The sequence below is a fragment of the Pyrus communis genome, chromosome 17 (genome assembly GCF_963583255.1).
Source record: "Pyrus communis chromosome 17, drPyrComm1.1, whole genome shotgun sequence".
NCBI lineage: Eukaryota > Viridiplantae > Streptophyta > Magnoliopsida > Rosales > Rosaceae > Pyrus > Pyrus communis.
Window position 1 is genome coordinate 20,212,716 of NC_084819.1, and position 21,106 is coordinate 20,233,821.

Consider the following 21,106-nt stretch of genomic DNA (forward strand, 5'->3'; position numbering starts at 1 on the left):
AAGATTACGATTGGTGAAAACCAACTTCAGCATTCGTCCAACTCATTATTTAATGCTAATAACGTCATCACTTAGTGCTGGCAAAGTCCCTACTTAACACCGGCAATCTAACAAATGTCTAAATTTCAAGATATTAAGTACTTGTTTGAAATGTTTTAAAATGTTGAGATTAATTTGGAATCACCTGAAAATTTTGAGATTTGATCCGTACTAACCCTTATATTTCCTAAACACAGAGAATTAAGAATTAGAATAGTTTCAATATCAAGTAAGTAAACAGCGGAATAAGACACGAGCCCAAGTTTGTGAAGAAAACTAAGCCCAAGCCCAAAACATTAAAATTGTCCCTAAGAGCAAGTTCAGCCTTCCCAAATAGGCTGGCACAAAGTCCTCCAAAACAGCCTAGCCCCCCAAAAACCCACTACAACCCACAAAATAGGCCGACCCAAAGTTCCACCTAGCTTCTAGGTTGGCCCAGAATGGATTGAGGAAGTAATCGGCCTATCTAAGATCATGCTGAGTTTTTTTTTTTTTTGGCGGCTGGAGCGTGGCCACGGGTTCATGCATGAAAAAAAAAAAAAAAAAAAGAAGTCAGAATCTTACCGTGGGTCACGTGTCCACTTTTGAGCTGTTGGATTTCAACCTTTCTGAAATCCAACGGTGCAGATTAATTAACTTAATAAAAAAAATTATAAAAATTATTTTAAAATATAGAAAAAAAAATTAAACAAATTTTTAAAATTTTTTTTTATATAAATACCTAACCATCAATCATAAAATTGTACTTTCAGAAAATGACACGTGGCATGAAAGATTGATTAAAAAATTTACCCAAAATTAAAAAGAATTTTTTTTTTTATTTTATAAAAAAATTAGTAATATTTTAATATGAATTGACTGGACTCTTGCCCGGCTTATTTTTCAAGAGTGGAGATGCACTTGGCCAAATACTGTTCATTGCAGTCACTTACTATTCATTTGATGGATTAAATGGACTTTGTGTCAACTCATTTTTTAAGGAGTGGAATTGCTCTGGTCAGATTTCAAAAACCCTGCAAACTGAACCCAGAAGGGTACACACACAGAGTAGGGATTTTTTGGAACTCCATCATCGAAAATGTCGTTGTCGAAGAGCTCGAAGATGCTGCAATTTGTAAACTACCACATGCGGGTCACGATCGAGGACGACCGCAAGCTCGTCGGAATGTTCATGGCCTTTGACCACCACATGAACCTTGTCCTCGGCGACTGCGAGGAGTTCCGCAATCTCCCCCTCTCAAAGGCAACAAGAAGGAAGACCGGGACGCCCGCCTCCTCAGGAAGAGTCCCCGCGCCAAGGCAGCCAGCGCCGCTGCGTTAGCCGGTCCCTATATAGGCAGCGCGGCTGGGGTCTTTTAGGATTTCCTAAAACAGCCTGTTTGAGGACGACGACAGATACAATTAGTCATTACATTCTATATATTTTGTGCCATCAAAACAAAAGAGTGCGTTATTGAACTTCTTTAGTTGTGATATTTCTAGTTGTTTGTTCGTTTTGGCTCATTTTCCCCTTTGTATCCGAAAAAGAATAAAGATGACATCAATTTGCATATCGACATATTCTGCATTGTAGCAAACATTTGTTCTACTTTTGCCCTTCATATCTGTTTAGTTCCTGAAGGATGAAGCGCAAAATAGTTTTACGTGTTTACGTTTGCTTCCATACAGTACATCTTAATTTGTAACTTTGCTACTGCTAGGGCTGCTGTTTGAGCAGTGGTGAATCCATGCTTCTTGGCCCAATTTTATATTTGGGTAAACTTTGTTCTTGTCAATACTTTTGCCTTTTGATCGTGGATATGATTTCTGTGATCAAATTAAACACGAACAGTGACGGAGCCAGCATGGGATTATTAGATGTCCGTGACCTCAACCACTTCAAAAACCGCATGTATATTAATTTGTTTGTATATTGTATTTGACCCCTATAAACAACTAAGGCAAACTAAATTGAAACCTCCTCCTCCTACTTCTATTTTCTTCTATCATTTTTGTCTTCCTTTTCTCTTTTCTTGTACGGAATACTTTAGTTGAAAAGTCTTGACAATCATGCATCCACCTTGACAAGCCTCCACAAATGTCGGCATACGTTGATAGGAGTTGGAAGGTGCCTAATGCTTGACAAAATGGCCCAATAAAATTGTGATGGGATGAACGGCAGGACCTCTTCTTATGGTGTCTGAACTTGCTTCTGTTAATCGGACGTGCATGATCTTCCACCAACTTCTTGAGCTCCCCCATCTACGTCAACCAGATGAAACAGTAACGAAAAAGGTGAAATTGAAGTAATTACTACTTGGATTAAAAATGAAAATTACTGCTTACAGTTTCCTCTGTGGATCTTTAGACCATCTCCAACAATGGCTTATAACCTAAAATTCCCCTTTCCCCCCCCCCCCAAAACCCACTCCAACCCATGTGCTAACCAAAACCTAAAACCCAAAACTTAAAAGAAGGCCAAATACCGGCCCGTTTTTAGGCCAAAAGTCATTATAGGCCCTACCTATTGTGAGTGAAACAAGGGCTGTGAAGCCCAGTTCCCTTTCCCCGACTCGCCCACCCACTGCACGCGCGAGCATTTCAGCCCAATCGACAGCCCCACGTGGGGGTGTTCCCTCTGCAATCATTCCAAAAAGCAGCCCAATGGCTACTTTTTATATCCAACGGTCACGTTTAACTAGGCCATTGGTTAATCCAACGGTCTAGGTTCAAATTATTTTTTTTTAGTTTTATATTTATGTATTTATTGAATCCAAAGGCTTAGATCAAATATAATTAAATATAACGGTAAAAAAAAGATCTAACGGTCCAAATTTAAATCCAACGGTTAGAATAATTTTAAAAAATTATTTAACTTAAAATTCAACCAAAAACTCTATAAATACCTATGTATTTGTTCAAACATCCACACAAAACTCACCTTTCTCTTATAATTCTTCCAATTTTTCTTTATACCATTTATTCTCATTTCCAGAATTTTCAAGATGGCAAAAAAGCATGTTAGAGGTCGTAGTTGGACCTTTGATGAAGATATTGCTTTCTGTTTGGCATGGATTTTGATTAGCGAAGATGGTGCCATCGGCACCAATCAAAATAGAAAGGTTTTATGGGGTAAAATCGTTGATAAGTTCCATGAAAACTCCAACGCCGGTCGAAGGGAAGTGGGTGGTGTTTATGATCGGTGGAAGATTATCAACAAAGCGTGCACTTTGTGGAAAGGAAGCTTGGAGAGAGCCATGGTTGACATGCCTAGTGGAAGGGGCACCTAAGAAATTGTGAGTTTATTTGTTGATATTTTAGTTGTCATGTACATAATAGTATTTTCCAACTAATTGTTTTTATGTATTTGTTGCATAGGGTGACAAAGCAATGACAATTTACAAGACAAGAACTACACCAAAAAATCAAGCTTTTAAGTTGCATCATGCTTGGAACATCCTCAAGGATTGTCCGAGATGGGGAACCGATGCGAACCAACAATGTGGAAGATTATTTCATAATGAAGCCCCACCCCCAAATGATGTCAATGAAGGTGTGAATTTTTCCGACAATGAAGGTGTCGAACAAATGACCCCAACTTCTTCTTTTGCAAGGCCCCCGGGTAGAGATAAGCAAAAGGAAGCAAAGAGAAAAGGGAAGTCCCAAGATCCGACATGTACACAATTTGCTAGCGAAATGGCAATAATGAACGAAAACCAGTGTCGTCGGCAAGAAGAATCGGCCCAAATGCTTTTGGCCATGAAGGAAGAAGGGGATAGGGAGCAAGAAAGGTACGAAACTAATTTGATAATGGAGGACCTCGACAAATACACTCCAGAGAGGAAGAGTTACTTACGTGGTAAGCAAAAGGAAATTTTACGAAGAAATGCCACAAGAAGTATATTTCAAGATGATGATTCATCTCAAGACTATCACCCAAGTCCATCACCAAGTCAAGATGGTGGATATCATTATTAAGTTTATGTAGTCTATGAGTTTTCGATTGTATTAAGTTTATATGGTTCATTAGTTGTCTTTTTTATTTTTTAAGTTTATGTGGTTTATTAAATGTCGTTGGTATTAAGTTTATGTGGTTTATCTTGATTTTCACGTATTGATTTAGTGATTTTTCAAAATTTATCGAAATTTAAATATTTTTAGGTTAAAATGTTCATAAAATTAATTTAGGATAGTCTACATAATTTTTTTTTTTTTTAAAAGTTAATTTAAAAAAAAATAGCCTTAATTCATTATTTGATAATCTGGGGCTAAAATTTTAGGCTAGAATGGTTGGAGTAGAAAAGCTGTTTCTGGGCTAAAACCTAAATTTTCTGGGCTAAATATTTTTAGGTTTTAGGTTACCATTGGAGATGGTCTTAGGAGAAAACTTACATGCCACTGACAAGTTATGAGCACCGTAGGATTCCGATTGCACGCAAGTTTTTCTTTTTGTCGTAAACACTTGCACTTTAGGATAAAGTCTTCATTATGCTATCTGACTAGTAGAAAACGGCCACATAAGTTCGGGTAGTACCAAACTATAGGGCGTCACGTGCTTTTGTACAAGAGATATCGAGACACCTCTACACAAGTTTTTCTCGCACTTTATTTTATTTTACCTTTGCCAGCAATATTTGGTTCCTGTAGGGACCATAAACATCTGCAGTGTCGAAGAATATGATCCAGCTTTTGATAGTTAATTTGATGATTGATATGCCAATACCTTCAGGGACAGGGGAATTGTAGTTTCCAGTAAGTCCTAGGCATAAAATAAAAAAACCAACTTTGACACGTGTAGATTGCCAAAATATATCTTTTGCAAGCATCTTCGATGAGGGTTTAAGAGAATATTTGAGTCCTTAAAAGAATACTGTCTACAATGAGAAGTTCTTATAGTATAGTTCTTAAATGTACGAACTAAAATATTAAAAAAAAATCATTGTTCATTTAGATGGAGTATTGTGGCCATTGATAAAAACTCAAAAAGCTGTCTCTACCATTGGAAGAGAAAAACCAAAGAAAAAATAAAAATAGAAGATGATGTGCAACATTCCCAAAAAGAGGAAAAAAAGAAGGCATCCCACGTGAGTGGGTTGTTTCCCATTAAACATCAACAATGGACACGCTCTTTGAGTCTCTGTATACACTCCTCGCATTTGAGGATTTTTTTGAGGTATTGGACGAATTCCTATATATTGGGATAATTTGAGGATTTCTATTCCAACTTATTAGAAGCCTTTTGTCCTTATATTTAGAGACTATACGGTTGTAAATTGAATTCACCTCAAGTCCCTGATCAAGTAAAATTGAATTTACCAAAATATGTCACTCATGAGTTCCAAGTTTTCACCCTTGGTATCTAAACACTGGAGTTATACACTTCTTTCTTGTACTTTGCAGTTGCACGTCCAATTTCACACTTCTTTCTCTTTCTATAGATTTATTTTTCGCTTTGGTTTCCATGGTTCCACAATCATATATACACAAAAAGAAGTGAATCGAGGGGTCAGGGCAATGATCACACCGTTACATGGTGTAATTACTAATTTAAGTGTTCAAATATAAGTGACATGATTGATTAATTTGTCATAATAAATAAATCGATGTGTCATTTTACATGAATGAATTGGTAATAACAAGTAGTAGCCTGACAACCACACTGAAAAGCTTCTTGTAAAAGGTTATTACCAGACTCATACATTTGATATTCATCTATATATAGACTAATGATGTTGGTTTCAATACGAGACTTATACATTTATAGGTAGTTACTCATGCGCACATTAGATATTATTTTCCTGCAAGCTATTTATGTGAAATTGTCAAGTTCTATTCGTACAAGGCACTTTAGTTAAAAGCCAAAGCTAAGTGGAAAGCATGAATAACTTTTTCGAGTAATGTTATAAGAATTTGATTCTTGGAGCCATTTAACAGCTACCATATAATTTTTTAATTTGGTAGATCAACCGCGCAACACAATTCTATGAAAATGACATTTATGACTTCTTTTTTTTTCAATTATACATACCATTGAGTGATTTGAAAAATCAACAGTTATAAATTAAAAATAGAAGTTTAATGTATTTTGAACAATTAAATTTTGCATCAAACTCGCATCAAAAGTGAAATGTAACATTGTAATCAGACCCGATAACGACGTAGCACAAGTAAACTGCGGAATAACCTTTTGACTTGTAATTGACTTCCGATTTCCCTCATGAAGGTAATTACTCTTTAGAAAATTTAGAACGCAAATAAGCTTTTTAGCCAATTTTTCTACAGAGTCTATTTCATTCACGTTCCATCCAAACTGTCGTTAAAATAGAGGCATGTGGAAAAAAAATTAAAAAAAAAAAAGAAGTTAAAAACCAACTATAACTTCGTATGTGAAAGTTTATTTTATGATGTTGATCTCAACTAGTCTGGATAAAAGAGTAGGGAGAGAGCGCTAGATAATCGACAACCGACACTCTATTTTCACGACAAATTCCCTATGATATCCTACCTTAGTTAGTAAGAGAAAGCTTTGTTGTTGTAATAACCAACTATATTCAAAAGAGAGCTGCACATGCTCAACTTAATGGAGGAGAAAGAGAGCAATATATAAGACAAGTATGTTACTCCCGGAAATAGTATTCACCAATTAACTCAATGTAAAGAAAATAAAAACAAAAGAGCTAACCAAGATAACCACGGCGGTGTGGGGTCACTGCGGCGTGCCGGAGACTAGTGGTACCAAGAGCGAGCATGCATGCATGCAACAGAGATGGACCACCAAATTTTAATCCTTATTCAGTCTTTGCAATACTCTTGATGAACAACCTGCAGAAAATTATAAATGTATATGTTTTTGGAGAGTTGCAGAGTGGTTTTAATTACATGGTGGTGCACAAGCAAATTGGTAACTATGCGTTCTTACTAAATTTCTAGCTAATCAAATTTATGATAGATCGATCTTGACCATAAAAAACAACTAAGGAGAGAAGGAAACAAAAACCCTACAACCAACGCAAAGTCCAAATTGTTGAAGCATGTCTCGCGTCGGAAATCTAAAGAAGTTTAATTCTTGTAAAACGCTACAACTATATATTAGTGTCGTGTTCCACTGGATTGTCATTAAAACTTTAATTAACAAGGTTGTTAACATCACACCGAACGAAAGGTAAACAAATCAATCAACACACAGGCCATGACACCATATGTAGACTAGTAGCACATCACTAGCTAGATCTTCATAGCCATATAAAAGGGACAAAAGGAAAAAACAGTTCAGAATACAACCTACCTGCTAATTACAGAGAGAGAGAGAGAGAGAGAGAGATGGTCAGGTTTCTGGTGCCAGCTACTTAATTTCCTTTTTGTGTGACCTTATGCAGCCCCGATGAGCCATGCAAAAATAATGGTCCCCCATTTGCTCTGTGGTTTTATACTTTTTTTGGGTTCATGCTTGATGCTTACCTTACAGAACGGGCAGGCGGAGAGAGAGAGAGAGATGCCCAGAGAGACAATGTGAAAAGTTCTTCAACTAAAGTTAACAAAAGAACTTCATAGAAATATAGAAACTCTCACACAAAGGGGCCGATCTGCATGTGGTGGCGTGGGGGCGTGACAATATTCAAGTTCAATTTTTCTTTTGGGGCCACATGCATCCTTCATCTTTTCCCTTGTTTTACTTTTCATCTACTAGCTAATCTAACCCTAGTGCCTAATTTTCTCACTTTCCACCCTCTAATTAATCACTCTTTAATTAAGATATGTTTAACAAGCGATTTTATCTACACTAAGGAGGTGGGGGAGTAGGCTAGGCCTCATACTGAGCTAGCCATAATAATGTGGTCCAAATTCGTCTTTAACGATAATCAAACCAAATACCTCTCACTTACAAGTGAAGAGGAATACCATTAGACCGTAATACTAAGTGGCTATTAAGATGCGTTTTGTATAATCAATTGAGTTTTTTTTTTTGGTCAAACGATAGATTTGTTAGATTAGATGTTAGATTAGGAAGCCGACGAAGTTCGAACCCATGTCATGGTGAAAGGACTGCATTCCTCTCTACCACTGTGATAAAAGGCCACTTGCGTATAATCAATTGAGTTAAATGTTCACAAAAAATATGATAATCTCAACAAATATGATAATCTACAAGCCAAATGAAGCTATAAATAATACTTGCGTTTTTTCTTTATCGTAAAACTATTTTGTTTCTGTTTATGTTTTATTGGTATGTATAGGAGGATTTTGAATGTATCCTAAAATGTATGGTGGAAGGAAATTTGAATTTCTTTAGTACAAGACAGATCACATCGGAGCATATAATTTTCTTAAACTTTTTGACAAATTTCGATAGGCTAATCTACTCAAATTTACGAGATCAGGAGTTCAAATTTAAATTATTAAAGCAACGAACACTCTACTCTGATCAAATGACCTAATTCACGTTATCCCAACGCATTTCTTTCTCAAACATTAATATACATACATGTCTTCTTTTTTTTTTTCTTTTTTTTTTCGTCAAATCAAAAAGTATTTCTTTCGAAAATTAAGTTATAAAACATCCATCCACATGAGACAAAAAAAGATGGAGTGGAAGGTGCAAAACTTTGGTTGGAAGAAACAAAAATTGAATAGACCTCTATATCCTATTCACATGAGACAAGAGGGACAGAGTGGAAGATGCAAATAACGTAATTGCCTGGAAGATCTGGCTCTATTTATATCCTCTCATCTCTTCTTATCTCCGAAACCTCCAAGATGAAAGAAGAACAGAAAGAAGGAGAAGAAGAATGACCTAGCTAAGGTGCTTACTATCTTGTCGTGCACCTCCAATAGTTGAAGCTGCCAGCATGATCTAAGCTTTCTTTGTACATAGGAAAGGCTAGATCATGTGGTCGCTTCACCTGTTGAATGAAGCACGAGAAAACCCTAGATTCACAGCCATCGACCTCCTCAAGAACCCATTAGGGTTTTTTTTTTTTTTTTTCGGAGAAAACCCTAGAAAAGGTCTGTTTACAGATATGAATATATTATTAATTTCGCAATTAGTTATCAGAATTTAATTACTAGATCTATGTCCTTTTTTACTCATCTGGGTATCTCACAATTTACTCTTTTTTTTAACCATTTAATTTTGATTTTGTGAACAATTCTTGTATGATGTTTTGGACGTTGTGCATGTTGTTGATAAAGTGTGAAAATCTAGCTTCCAGCTACAGCTTGTGGAGAATCTCGTTAGCAAATGAGAGATGTTGGGGTTGGAGTGACAGAATTTCTCCTCTCTGTGTCAAGCAGTTTGGTGCTTTTGAGATCCATCCTCGTTCACTGGGAAAAGTGTAATGTATTTTTTTTCCCCTTTCTAAATTCCTTCAACTCATGTACAGTTTATTGTATGTCCTCTAATTCATGTTTCTGTATGCTTTCCTTCGTACTCATCTGTTCATATCAAAACATTCCTTTGAAATCTATAAATTTTAGTACTTTTATTATCTTAATGAGATTCGGTCCTCTCCAATATATTTGTCTTAATGAGATTCAGTTCTGATCTATTCATATAGTGCATACTGAATGTGTTTTTTTTTTGTTTGTAACAAACAAATATTATTAATCTAATTTTTTAAGGTAAAGATATTATAATCTAAATAAATTTATTCAAACTACAAGAAGATGTATTCGAATTTGGATACAAAGAGAAAAATACATTGTTTTAGTCAAATGTGTGGCTCCTTTCAAATTAATATGATCAAGAATCTTATGTATGCAAAATTAACTATTTTTCTCAAGAATATGCCCTATGTATGTAATATGATACTGAACTCTTTCTATCACTCAATGTCAATCAATCAAGCTATTGTTAACTCGCGAGATTAATTAATTCGCCTGGTTTATATAAACATAGTAATTAAGTAACATGACAACAGTAATGTACGTAGTTGCAGATTTGATAGATATGGTCCTATGGACAAGAGCCCTTAACAGCCCTAAATATATTAAGCTTCATGATATGAAACATAATTTCAGATCTGAAAGAGGACAAGAGAACCCATATTTTTCTTTTGGTTTTGGTCTTCATTGAGAGAGAGAGATAGATATATAGGTAGATAAATAGATGCATTAATTTATCTACCATGGAGAAATAAATATGTAAGATTTCTGCGGTGCCCCAAAACATGTGGTTATGCCTATTGTTCTATCCCATAAATCATGTGTAACCGAAATTGGGCAAACATCTCTTCATTTGATGAGGATTTCCTAATTTTTAATACACTATTTGTGGACCAAACTTTTACATCCTCAAGGTCGAGAAATAAACAGTATGCTACATGAAAGAGCAACACCTCTCTCTCTCTCTCTCTCTCTCTCTCACACACAGTGAAGACAGCTGCTATGCAAGGCAAGAGGCAAGTATGATGTGTGACGTATATAGTATTTTCAATAGTTATCAATCTCATTACGCTATGAAATTGAATGTAAAACATGCATCTTATAAGTACTTAACTTCTTCATCAATATAACATTTTTTCTTTCGAGCAACTTATACATAGCATAGATAAGGTGTTATTGTGTCATCATGTGCTCATAAAAAAATGTCGTACAACGTAAAAATTATAAGTATTTTATACTATCGACACAACACGCCACGCTACTAGAATAGTGTATTTATACATGCGCCGAAGGTGGAATTTACAAAATGTTACCAACTGTGCATAAACCCAAGTTTGATTGATGGACCTGTAACTTTTAATTTGGTTGTTAGTTGTGTGCTCACTCAACACTTCATTTTTGTTTGCAAGCCCCATATGGCTACATTCCATATAACCTTTATGGAGAATGAGTGCACCGTCACGTCACCCATTTGTTGCTTACAAACCTTTGCAGGCTTGCCTCAACAAGAAAAACTGGTTGGCGTGGGTTGCTTGCCAGAGTTTGTTACATGCTATAATTAGGCATGACCATGAGCTGGGGAGATTCTCTATGAGGATATCCACCATCACAATTATATAGCACTCATCAAACGTTAAAGTGATGCTCTTACTTTGAAAGTCACTCACCCATAAACGAGTATAGTGATACTCTTACTTTGAAAGTCACTCACCCATAAACGAGTATAGTTTTGTTGCTTAAGCTCAAAAGATGTGCATGAGATAAGAGGTTTTGGTGTAAATGGTTAGATGACTCAATAAGATTTAATATATGTTGAGCAATGCCAACTTTTAAATTTTATATATCAAAGTTGATGATAAAAGATATATTAGTTATGAATAAAATTAGTCTCTTTTAATTCTTACAAAAATGATCGGATTGGAAGAATATTATCCAAAATGAAATAAAACAGACACCCTAATAACTCTATCTTTTTTAATTTATATTTTGAATAAACCATAATTAAGTTTTAGGATTAAGTGATGTAAAAGCCCTCAACCTTTAAGTGTCATTTCAAATTGGTCTCAACCTTTTTTTATCATTCCAAACAAGTACCCAACCTATTGAAATTGTCACATCCGTTAAGCCTAGTTAAAGTCAGTTAAATTAACTAGGGGTTACTTTGTCTCCAAAATCAATGGAAGGTCATGGAAGCATAGCCTTCACCAACTAACCGTCACCACCACCCCATCATGCCATCACCTCCAAACGCAACACAAAACTACCAACTTCAACCTACAACTCAAGCCACCAAGATTGAGAAGAAGGTTATGGAGGTTGCTGAAATTGTATGGATTACCATGATGCAACCACCACCATCTTTACCACCCACATAAAAGAACCGGAAACTTTACAATCCGAAAATCAACATATGAGGAAAACACATGATAAGAAACAAGCTCATATAAACCCTATTTGATGTAATTTCAATTTGGGTCCGTTTTCGATTCAATTTAGTACCCGTTTGATCATTGCGTTCCATATTGTATAATCAATGTTTGAAATTTAGATTTTGAGGCAACTAATACTAATGTTGACCATCATATACCCAGTTGGTGGGGTTTGAATATAATATATGTTTGAAAAACTAATTGGGACTTGATGGATGTGACATTTTCAATTGGTTGGGCACTTGTTTAGAATGTTTAAAAAATGTTGAGACCAATTTGGAATGACACTAAAATATTGGGAGGTTTAACGTACTTAATCCTAAGTTCCATATAAAAAAAACTTTAAGAGATACCCCGACAACTATAATTTTGTTTTTTAATATATTATAATTTTCGTAGAATGAACAGTATTGCACTAGAAAAATTATATTCATAAGGTTTTAAAAGACGCCAGGTGCTAGTCGGGCGTTGGGCTGGGGGCTAGCGCTTAGGCGGCTAAGCGGGGCTTAGGCGGGTGACTAGGCAGACTAGGTAGATTTAAGTAAATATATTATATTTCATGTTTGCTTATACTTAAAATATATAATTTCATCATAAACTATAAAATAAAATGACATATATATTATGAAGTATTGGAATATAATGAAAACATAGGGAACAAGAATATAATGTGTGTTCATTTAAGTATGCAACAAGTCTCTTACAATTTATTGAAAAAAAGAAAATGCAAAATGAAAGTTATCTATTTTCTATTTGAGTGAGTCGCGACCTAGGCAGGTTTGAGCAGGCTAGGCAGATGCCTAGGCGGTCTAAGACGGTGCCTCAGCAGGCTTAGGCGTCATTTCTTAGTTTTCGAACGCCTAAGCATTAATTAAGACGGTGACCAGCCGCCTAGCGCCTAGACGAGAATTTTTAAAATAGTAACAAGACGTCTAATGACATCAAAGATACTAAAGAAATAAACCCAAAAGGGAAAACTACCCACATCATAACATTTAAAGCAAGACTCATAACCAAACCCATACAACCCACAATAACCAAATAACCCATAACTCTAAACCTTGGCTGCCACCAACACCATATATTTCATTACATCTCGTCATAAAGAACTTGTGGAACAATTGAGTTGGTATATATCAAACGATCCAGTTGTGCATAAGAGCAAACAATATATAGACTTGATTTGACTTGATGGGTAAAAAGCACATGAGTTTATATCAACAAAGTCTTTAAAGTCTGTGATGCATAGAAGTATATCAAAAATAAAAGATGGAGAAATTTTATTTAAATTCATATTATATTATCTCTCTCTACACTAATATTTCAGTTCTTATCTATTATAATTTATAGTATCTCTTTAAATCTAAATTGACTACCTAACTTACCCGACAAACCCAAGATTACATAGTGGCGGGGAACTCATAATCACCACAACGAAATATTATTCACCCGGACAAAGACACCGAAGATTACATAACGCACGCAGAAAGTCAGGGTTCCAGGGAAACAACTTTGCACCAACTCTCCCACCCTAAAACACACAAACCTAACATTTGAACTGCTTATGACAATTTCCAACAAAAAACAGTGAAAACACATGGAGCAAGGGCCTAGGGGTCCCGGGAAGACTGTTATTTACGTTGGCAGCAGAACGCAATCGAGGTTCGCTCTCAACTCTCTCTCTCTCTCTCTCTCTCTCTCTCTCTCTCTCTCTCTCTCTCTCTCACATAAAAGTTTCGATTTTGCCTTCTTTCTTGTGACTATGAAGCTTAAATACTATGCATATATATCTTTAGGGAAGCAGAAAAACCAACAAAGAATCTGAATTTATAAATTAATCTGAACTTGCTGAAAGAAGCTAATTAATCATAATCACCAACTGATTAGGGTTCATTGTTTAATCTTCCATAACACAGTGAATGAAGGGTTCATTGTTTATATTCATTGGAATCATGTGCAAACTTTACCAATTTTTTTTACTCTGTTTGGTTTGGCTAATTAATTACTGGGAAAAATTGAGAAATCAGCAGCAGCAGTGAAATAATCCTTTGTACCATTGTCTTGGAAGTTGTAAAACAATGTCACCTAAGAATTAATAGGGGCCAATCTGAACTGAGTGATTTATAGGGTTAGGGTTTTAGTTAATATGATATGATTAAATTGCTTGATTGAAAAATGACTTGAGCTATAGGCCTTTTCTACAGTGATATATTTATTCTCGATTTAAATTAGAAGAAAAGGCATTAGTTTTTGTGCACGTGATAAAAGTGCAGAAACCTTAAGAAAGAAAAGATAAATCTGAAGCTGTTTGAGAAAACCCCCATAGTAATCAAATTTCCGAAGCCTAGGTTGAGAAAATCTCTAAAGAAAAACTACTTACAAGCATAAAACTTGAACTGTAAAAGACCTGAAAAACATTACTGGTGTATATATGAGTACTTAATATTTCTATGTGTTTGACAATGCAGGAGCTCTTAGCCTTGGAACCTGCCATCCAGAAACTGGAATGCCCTTAACAAGCCAGCCAATCGGCCAAGACAATGCTGCAATTCCGACGCAAGCACCCCATTGCCCCCAGTCCAGCCTCTCAGTGCTGGCAAACTTCTTCAGAAATTCCACCATTAGCAGTTGAAGAACTATGGTAATAACGATTATTGCCAAAAACAGCTTGCTTTTGAGTAACCCCTTGAATATGTTCTTCTTTTCAAGTTTTCTTGCATTGAACTCGTTGAAGACTTGGCAGAAAACAAATGTGTTGAAAATAAGGGTGTTCTTGACCTTTTCGTCCACGCCGAAGATGGATCTTCCCTTAAACTGTAGGGTTAGCAAGATTGTGATTTGATACAAGGCCTGAGCGATGAGGTTTCTCCACATGATTCTAGTAATGAGTGGTTCCGTTCGTCCCACGGGCTTCTGTTCCATGAGATCATTTGTCGGTTCTTCTGTGGCCAAAGCTAAAGCCCCCAAGGTGTCCATGATGAGATTCACCCACAGCAGCTGCACTGCAGTCAGTGGAACTTTACCAGAAGAAACAGCAGCAACAAAGTTGATAACAAGCGCAGCGACATTGACAGTGAGTTGGAACTGGAGGAACTTTTGAATGTTGTTGTACACACACCTTCCCCATCTCAAAACTGTCACAACAGATGCGAAGTTGTCATCTAAGATGACGATATCCGAGCTCTCCTTTGCAACTTCGGTGCCTTGGATCCCCATTGAAAGCCCAATGTCTGCTTCTTTTAGCGCAGGTGCATCATTCGTGCCATCTCCCGTGACCGCAACCACATGGCCTTTCTGCTTCAAGCATTGCACCATCAGAAGCTTGTCAAATGGTGAGGATCTTGCCATCACACGTATCTTATCGATCCTTTCCATCCTCTCTTCAGGTGAGTAACCTCTGAATTGTACCCCTTCTACTACAGACTCAGTAGTCTCCAAATCTTCATATGTTTTGAGTATCCCACACTCAAACGCTATAGCTCTTGCAGTATGCAGATTGTCGCCAGTTATCATCTTAACGTTCACTCCAGCAGCTCTGCAACCGTCTACTGCTATTCTGACTCCTGGTCTGCACGGATCCTTTATACCCACAAGACCTAAAAGTGTCATTCCACCCTCTTCAAGCTTCTCAGGAACCTGATCATTCTCGTCTTCAAGCATTCTATGCGCAAAGGCAATGCACCGGAGGCTTTTTGATGCCATGTTCTGAATGGTTGATCCAACATGCTTTCTTTCTTCGTCATCCATCGCTCTTAGCGCCCCAGTTTTATCATAATAATTTGCGCACATTGCGAGTATCATCTCAGCAGCTCCTTTCCAATGCGTCTGAGTACCCTTTTCGTTGTTCCTCCTAATCAAAACACCGCTTCTCTTTTTCTGCGAATTGAAGGTTTCTACATGAATTATCTCACAGCCTTGTTTCACTTCATCAATGTTCATACCCAAATCAAACAAGGCCCATGAAAGTATTGCTTTTTCAGTAGGGCTACCCGAGATCTCAGGGGATGAAGAATTTGGTTTACAAATACTTCCGGTTGTGTTTAAACCAACAGCCTCTTGGAGTAAATGAAGGACGTTTGGCGCTATCTCGGTGATATTCTCTTCTGTCATTACTTGTGTACCAAGCCAGAACTCGGTGACCTTCATCTTATTCAAAGTAAGAGTACCTGTTTTGTCTGTGCAGATTGTTGTTGCCGATCCCATTGTCTCGCAAGCGGACAGCTTCCGAACCAAAGCATTGTCATTCATCATTTTCTTCATTGAATAAGCCAAGGTCAAAGTAACAGCCAGAGGCAGGCCTTCAGGAATCGCAACCACGACAATGGTAATTGCTGCAGCTACAATCCCCACAACACCATTCATCAGATCATCAAACTTCATCTTTCTGCCTCCAAATTCCCTATTTCCGCTGACATCTACGGTGTTTCCTGTGAAATAACGAATTAGAGAAACCACAAGAACAAGGAGAGCCACTGCCAAACCAACCTTCCCAATGTACGAAGTCAGGTTGTTGAGGCGCACTTGCAAAGGTGTTTGCTCATCCAAATCGCGGCTGATCGAGCTCATCATCTCTCCCCACAGTGTGTTCATGCCCACAGAAGTCACAATCATCAAGCCAAATCCATCTGTCACCTTTGTACCGGATAGAAGAAAAGGGTTGCTTCCATCATTGATCTCAATGTGGTTGCTTTCTCCGGTCATGCTAGACTCATCCACCTTCAAGGAATGCCCTTCTAAGAACAAACCGTCTGCCGGAACCTGATCACCGACCTTCAAACACACAAGATCACCAACCACAATATCAAAGATTGATTTAGGACGGCGCAGTCCATCCCTCACAACTTCCACACGAATGTCATCGCTCTTCGAAGAAAGCTTTTCAAATTGTCTTGACTGCTTAAAGTTGGAAAGTGCAGATACAATAACGACCAAGAATACAGCAACGATGATGCTGCCACCGTCATACCACCCATCTTTCAAGCCATGCTGTTTGATACCAAACCCTAGAGAGAGTATTGCACATACCAAAAGTATTATAATTGTGGGGTCCTTGAAAGCTTCAAGCACGAAACTCAGCAACCCTTTCACAGGCGGCTTCTGGTACTCATTGGTGCCAAAAACATTCTTTCTGTGCATCAGATCAGGCTCAGCGCTGCTAACGCCACCCTTCATGTCAGTTTCAAGAACTGCAGCCAACTCTTGAACCCCTCCGAATTGATTCAGAAGCTCAAGGTTCTTTTCCTTCACCATGTCAGCAAGCGTCTTCTGATCAATGTTGACAAAAGGAAGGTGTTTTTTGTCACGTGCATTGTCGCGATCGTCTTGATTCTTGGGTTGCACGTCTATGGCTACATACGAGAGGGAGTGCAGCAACTGGGAATTGTTACCGGTTAGTAGTTTCTTGGCAAGTGAAGTAAGAGCCCTGGTGAAGTATATGGCTGTGAGAGCCAACCGCCACCTCCGCTTGTAAGGTTTCGGGGTTGGAAACTGTTCTTGATCGGAGATGGCTGGTCCTCCAGCAGGTTTTCGAGACCTCGGTGACATGAGAATCGAAAAGAAAAATAAGACTTAAGTTGATCAAGAACACAGAATTAAGAAGAAACAAGCAACGCAGGAACAATATATCAAAACAAAAGGTAACGCTTCACTAGTGAGGAGGTATATGTAACACTATTTGTTTATATAGGATTGATCTGAATCTTGATTTCCATGAAAATTCATGGAAAGAGGGAAGAAAGTTCACTGTAGCTTCCTTTGTGTTTGGTTTCCGTAGAGACAATTAAGGATTCTGGTTCTGATTAAAAGGATCATTAATCACAATCTTTTTGCTACTGATCACACGATCTTGGCTTTGAAGGAAAATGAAAAAACCGTGTCCTATTTTAACGTTACTTGTTTTGCTTTCTTAGATTTACAAAAAGGTAATGTTATCCACACACTTATTTTTACTTTTCCCACACCCTTCTTAATTTTCAGTCATCAAATCAAATGAATTGAAGGAGATCATTGGCCAACAATTAACAAGGGTGTGCTAGAAGTGAAAATGGGTGTGTGAATAGCACTTTCCTTTACAAAATATTGCATGTTAACCAATACCCCAATTAATGCTTTTTTTGCTCAACATATATCTTACTTGAGATGGGGGTTTCCTCTTATATTTCAAGAGAATCATGTTATTTGCCAAACTTCACATTTAGATCAATGGATCTAACTAATGGAAGGTTCGTGGAGATTTCTCTTTTCTTTAGCAAAAGGGAGTGTAGTTTCTTGGGACACCCTTTTGGTATAAATGTTGTTATTTTCCTTTACAAAATATTGCTTGTTAATCAATGCCCCCTTTAATGCTTTTTTTGCTCAACATATATCTTACTTGAGATGGGGATTTCCTCTTATATTTCAAGAGAATCATGTTGACATGCCCCGATCTCGATATTCTCCGAATACCAGGATAGGCATGTGCTGACCGACACTCGAGGGTGACGAAAGCCATTTATTGAGTGCAAATACTAAAAACAAGGGATAGATAAGACTTATTAATATCACAAGAATACTAAATATGCATTTAAGGAACGTGTTCAGAGCACACAACTAACTAGAACACTAAAAGAAATAATATAAAATTGAATGAAACAAAGGATGGATCCCACACCGTGAGGACTTGAATATGCCGATGTGGAAGTGTCGTGATGCCGGGATTGTATGCCTCGATTCTAAGTCCTGAATGGGGCGCAAAACAAACATGAGTAGACCAAGTTTATATATATATAAAATAAAACAGTTATCAACATACTAACCCCCAGGTTTTATGAAAACACATATATCATGATTAAAGGTTTTCCGAAACCTAGCATGCCGTGCAATGTCTCAAATCATATCTCGTATATATCGTAATCACTAGTGAATGTCCAATATCCTTCCAGGCCCAAGCCAGCTCCCCATCTCTGTGCCAACTACCAGAGGAAAATCACCCCCAGGCCCTGTGTCAGCTCCTCGTCCATGTGCTAATAGCCAGAGGAAAACCATCTCAGGCCCTATGCCAACACCGTAACCGTCGCCCGAGACGAAATCTATCCCTCGCCCCGTAGCGAAATTGGGACCACTAGTTAAGTACAAAACCATTGAACATACATATATTTGTAAAGCAACTTCATAGTATAAAGTCATCCATCATCTATACTATAAAGAGGTGTTCGAAACATGTTCTAAATATTATATCGTCATCCATTAGATATTCTATAAAGAACACGGGTTATAGGAAAAATAGTAATAATTCAAACTAGCCTCAATAAGCATGTTATCACATAAAACGTTTCGTAAAACGTAATCATTAAATCATGTTTTTCATGTATGCATTTCTACTATAAAACATGCATTTTTAGAAGGGGTCTACTTACAAACACTTCGCCGTCGAGAGCCACGCAAACTAACGAAGACAGAACGCCACAATAAATTGCCCCTAAGCACATAAAGGGTCCAATTAATAAAACTCTAGTCAAATGATTGAATTTGGAAAAACAGACGTCAAAAACGGATTTAGGACGTCGAATTTAGCCTAGAAGGGTCTCGAACGAAAACCTAAAAAGTCAACGGTCAACGTTGACCGGGTCAATGGGTCAAAGTCAACAGGTAGGGTCAACCGGGTCTAGGGTCTTGGGTTAGGGAAATGGGTTGGGCTAGTTAGGGTTAAATGGGTTTAGGGTTTAGCTATTTAGGTGGACTGGGATTTAGTGGGTTTAGGATTAGGTTTTGGGTTACTCAGGCCTAGGTGGGAAGCCCAAAGGTTGAGGCCTTAGGTTTTAAAAGAAAAAGGTTAAGGGAAATTGGGTTTAGGGCTTGGGCTCGAGTCTGAAATAGGCCTAAGGCCCGATGGTCTTTGAGGTGGCCTGAAAGGCCTGAGTTCCTTAGGTTTCTGGGCTAAAGGGTTTGGGCTTTAGGTTTTAGTGGGCCAAAGCCCAATGTTGGTCACGGCCCGAAGGGCCTGGGTTTGGTGGGTCATCGGACCTCAAGAAGAAGAAGGCCGGAATTCGGCCGAAAATTAGATAAACTTTAAACGTTTATAATTTTGACAATACTCAACGAAATCGAGTGATTCAAAAATGAAAATCATAGTTCTTGAAGAGACGAAGAGAATGGTACCTTGCACGACGTCCAACTCGCCGTGCTTTGGCTGGAAATTGCCTCAAAAGCCATCGGACTCGCCAGTAAAACTTGGAAAACACCTCCCCGAGTTGTTTTGTGCTATATCCTCGATCCAAAAGCATATTTTAGGTTATATTTAGGCCACAAGGAAGAAAATGAGAAGAGTTCCAAGTATCCCGAGGCTTACCCAAATCAGAGGGATGAGAAACCTCACCGAAATCCCTCATCTGTACCGACGCTCGATGATTCTTACGTCTTCGTCGAGTTTTAAGGATGCAGGAAGGGAAACAAAGGATGGTGGTGGTTCAACAGTAGTGTGTATGTGTGTTTGTGGGCGTTGATCACCAGGGAGGAAAGAGTACAGAGAGTTGAGGGAAAGAGCTGAGATAGAAAGAGAGAGATATGTGATAGAATTACGGGAAATGTGAGGGAGATTAATTGGGACCGGGAGACAAACCCAAAATCAATGGGCCCCCTTGGCACACAAATTAAGATCCAAAAACAATTTTTAAAGAAAAGTACCCCAAACATAGTGAAATTATAAAAATACCTTTTTGTTCCGTAAACTTCAGGACGAGTTGTTACACATGTTATTTGCCACACTTCCCCTTTAGATCAATGGATCTAACTAATGGAAAGTTCGTGGATATTTCTTTTTTCCTTTAACGAAAGGGAGCATAGTTTCTTGGTACACCCTTTTGGTATAAATGTTGTTATTTTCCTATACAAAATCTTGCTTGTTAATCAATGCCCCCATTAATGCCTTTTTTAGCTCAACATATATCTTACTTGAGATGGGGATTTCCTCTTACATTTCAAGAGAATCATGTTATTTGCCAAACTTCACAATTAGATAAAATGGATCTAACTAATGGAAGGTTCATAGGGATTTCTCTTTTCTTTAGCGAAAGGGAGTGTAGTTTCTTGGGACACCCTTTTGGTATAAATGATGTTATTTTGATCATATTTATCATCTAAACTTTATAATATAGGTGAGTCACACGTATTTAAATAGGGTCTAGTAATTTAATTTATCAACTAAATTTTATAATACATGTGAGTCGCACATATTTAAATAGCCTAACCATCATTTGGCTCCCTTACTTTTTTATATCCTTCACACACTTCATTATTATATT

General features: G+C 37.5%; 1 protein-coding gene across 1 annotated transcript; it reads right to left on the bottom strand.

Moving 5' to 3' along the window:
* Window positions 1-14,276: 14,276 nt before the first annotated feature.
* On the bottom strand, window positions 14,277-17,593 carry LOC137723800 (calcium-transporting ATPase 12, plasma membrane-type-like). The gene has a single exon (XM_068462992.1). The coding sequence runs from the start codon at window positions 17,370-17,372 to the stop codon at window positions 14,277-14,279; it is 3,096 nt and encodes a 1,031-aa protein (XP_068319093.1). The 5' UTR covers window positions 17,373-17,593.
* Window positions 17,594-21,106: the final 3,513 nt, after the last annotated feature.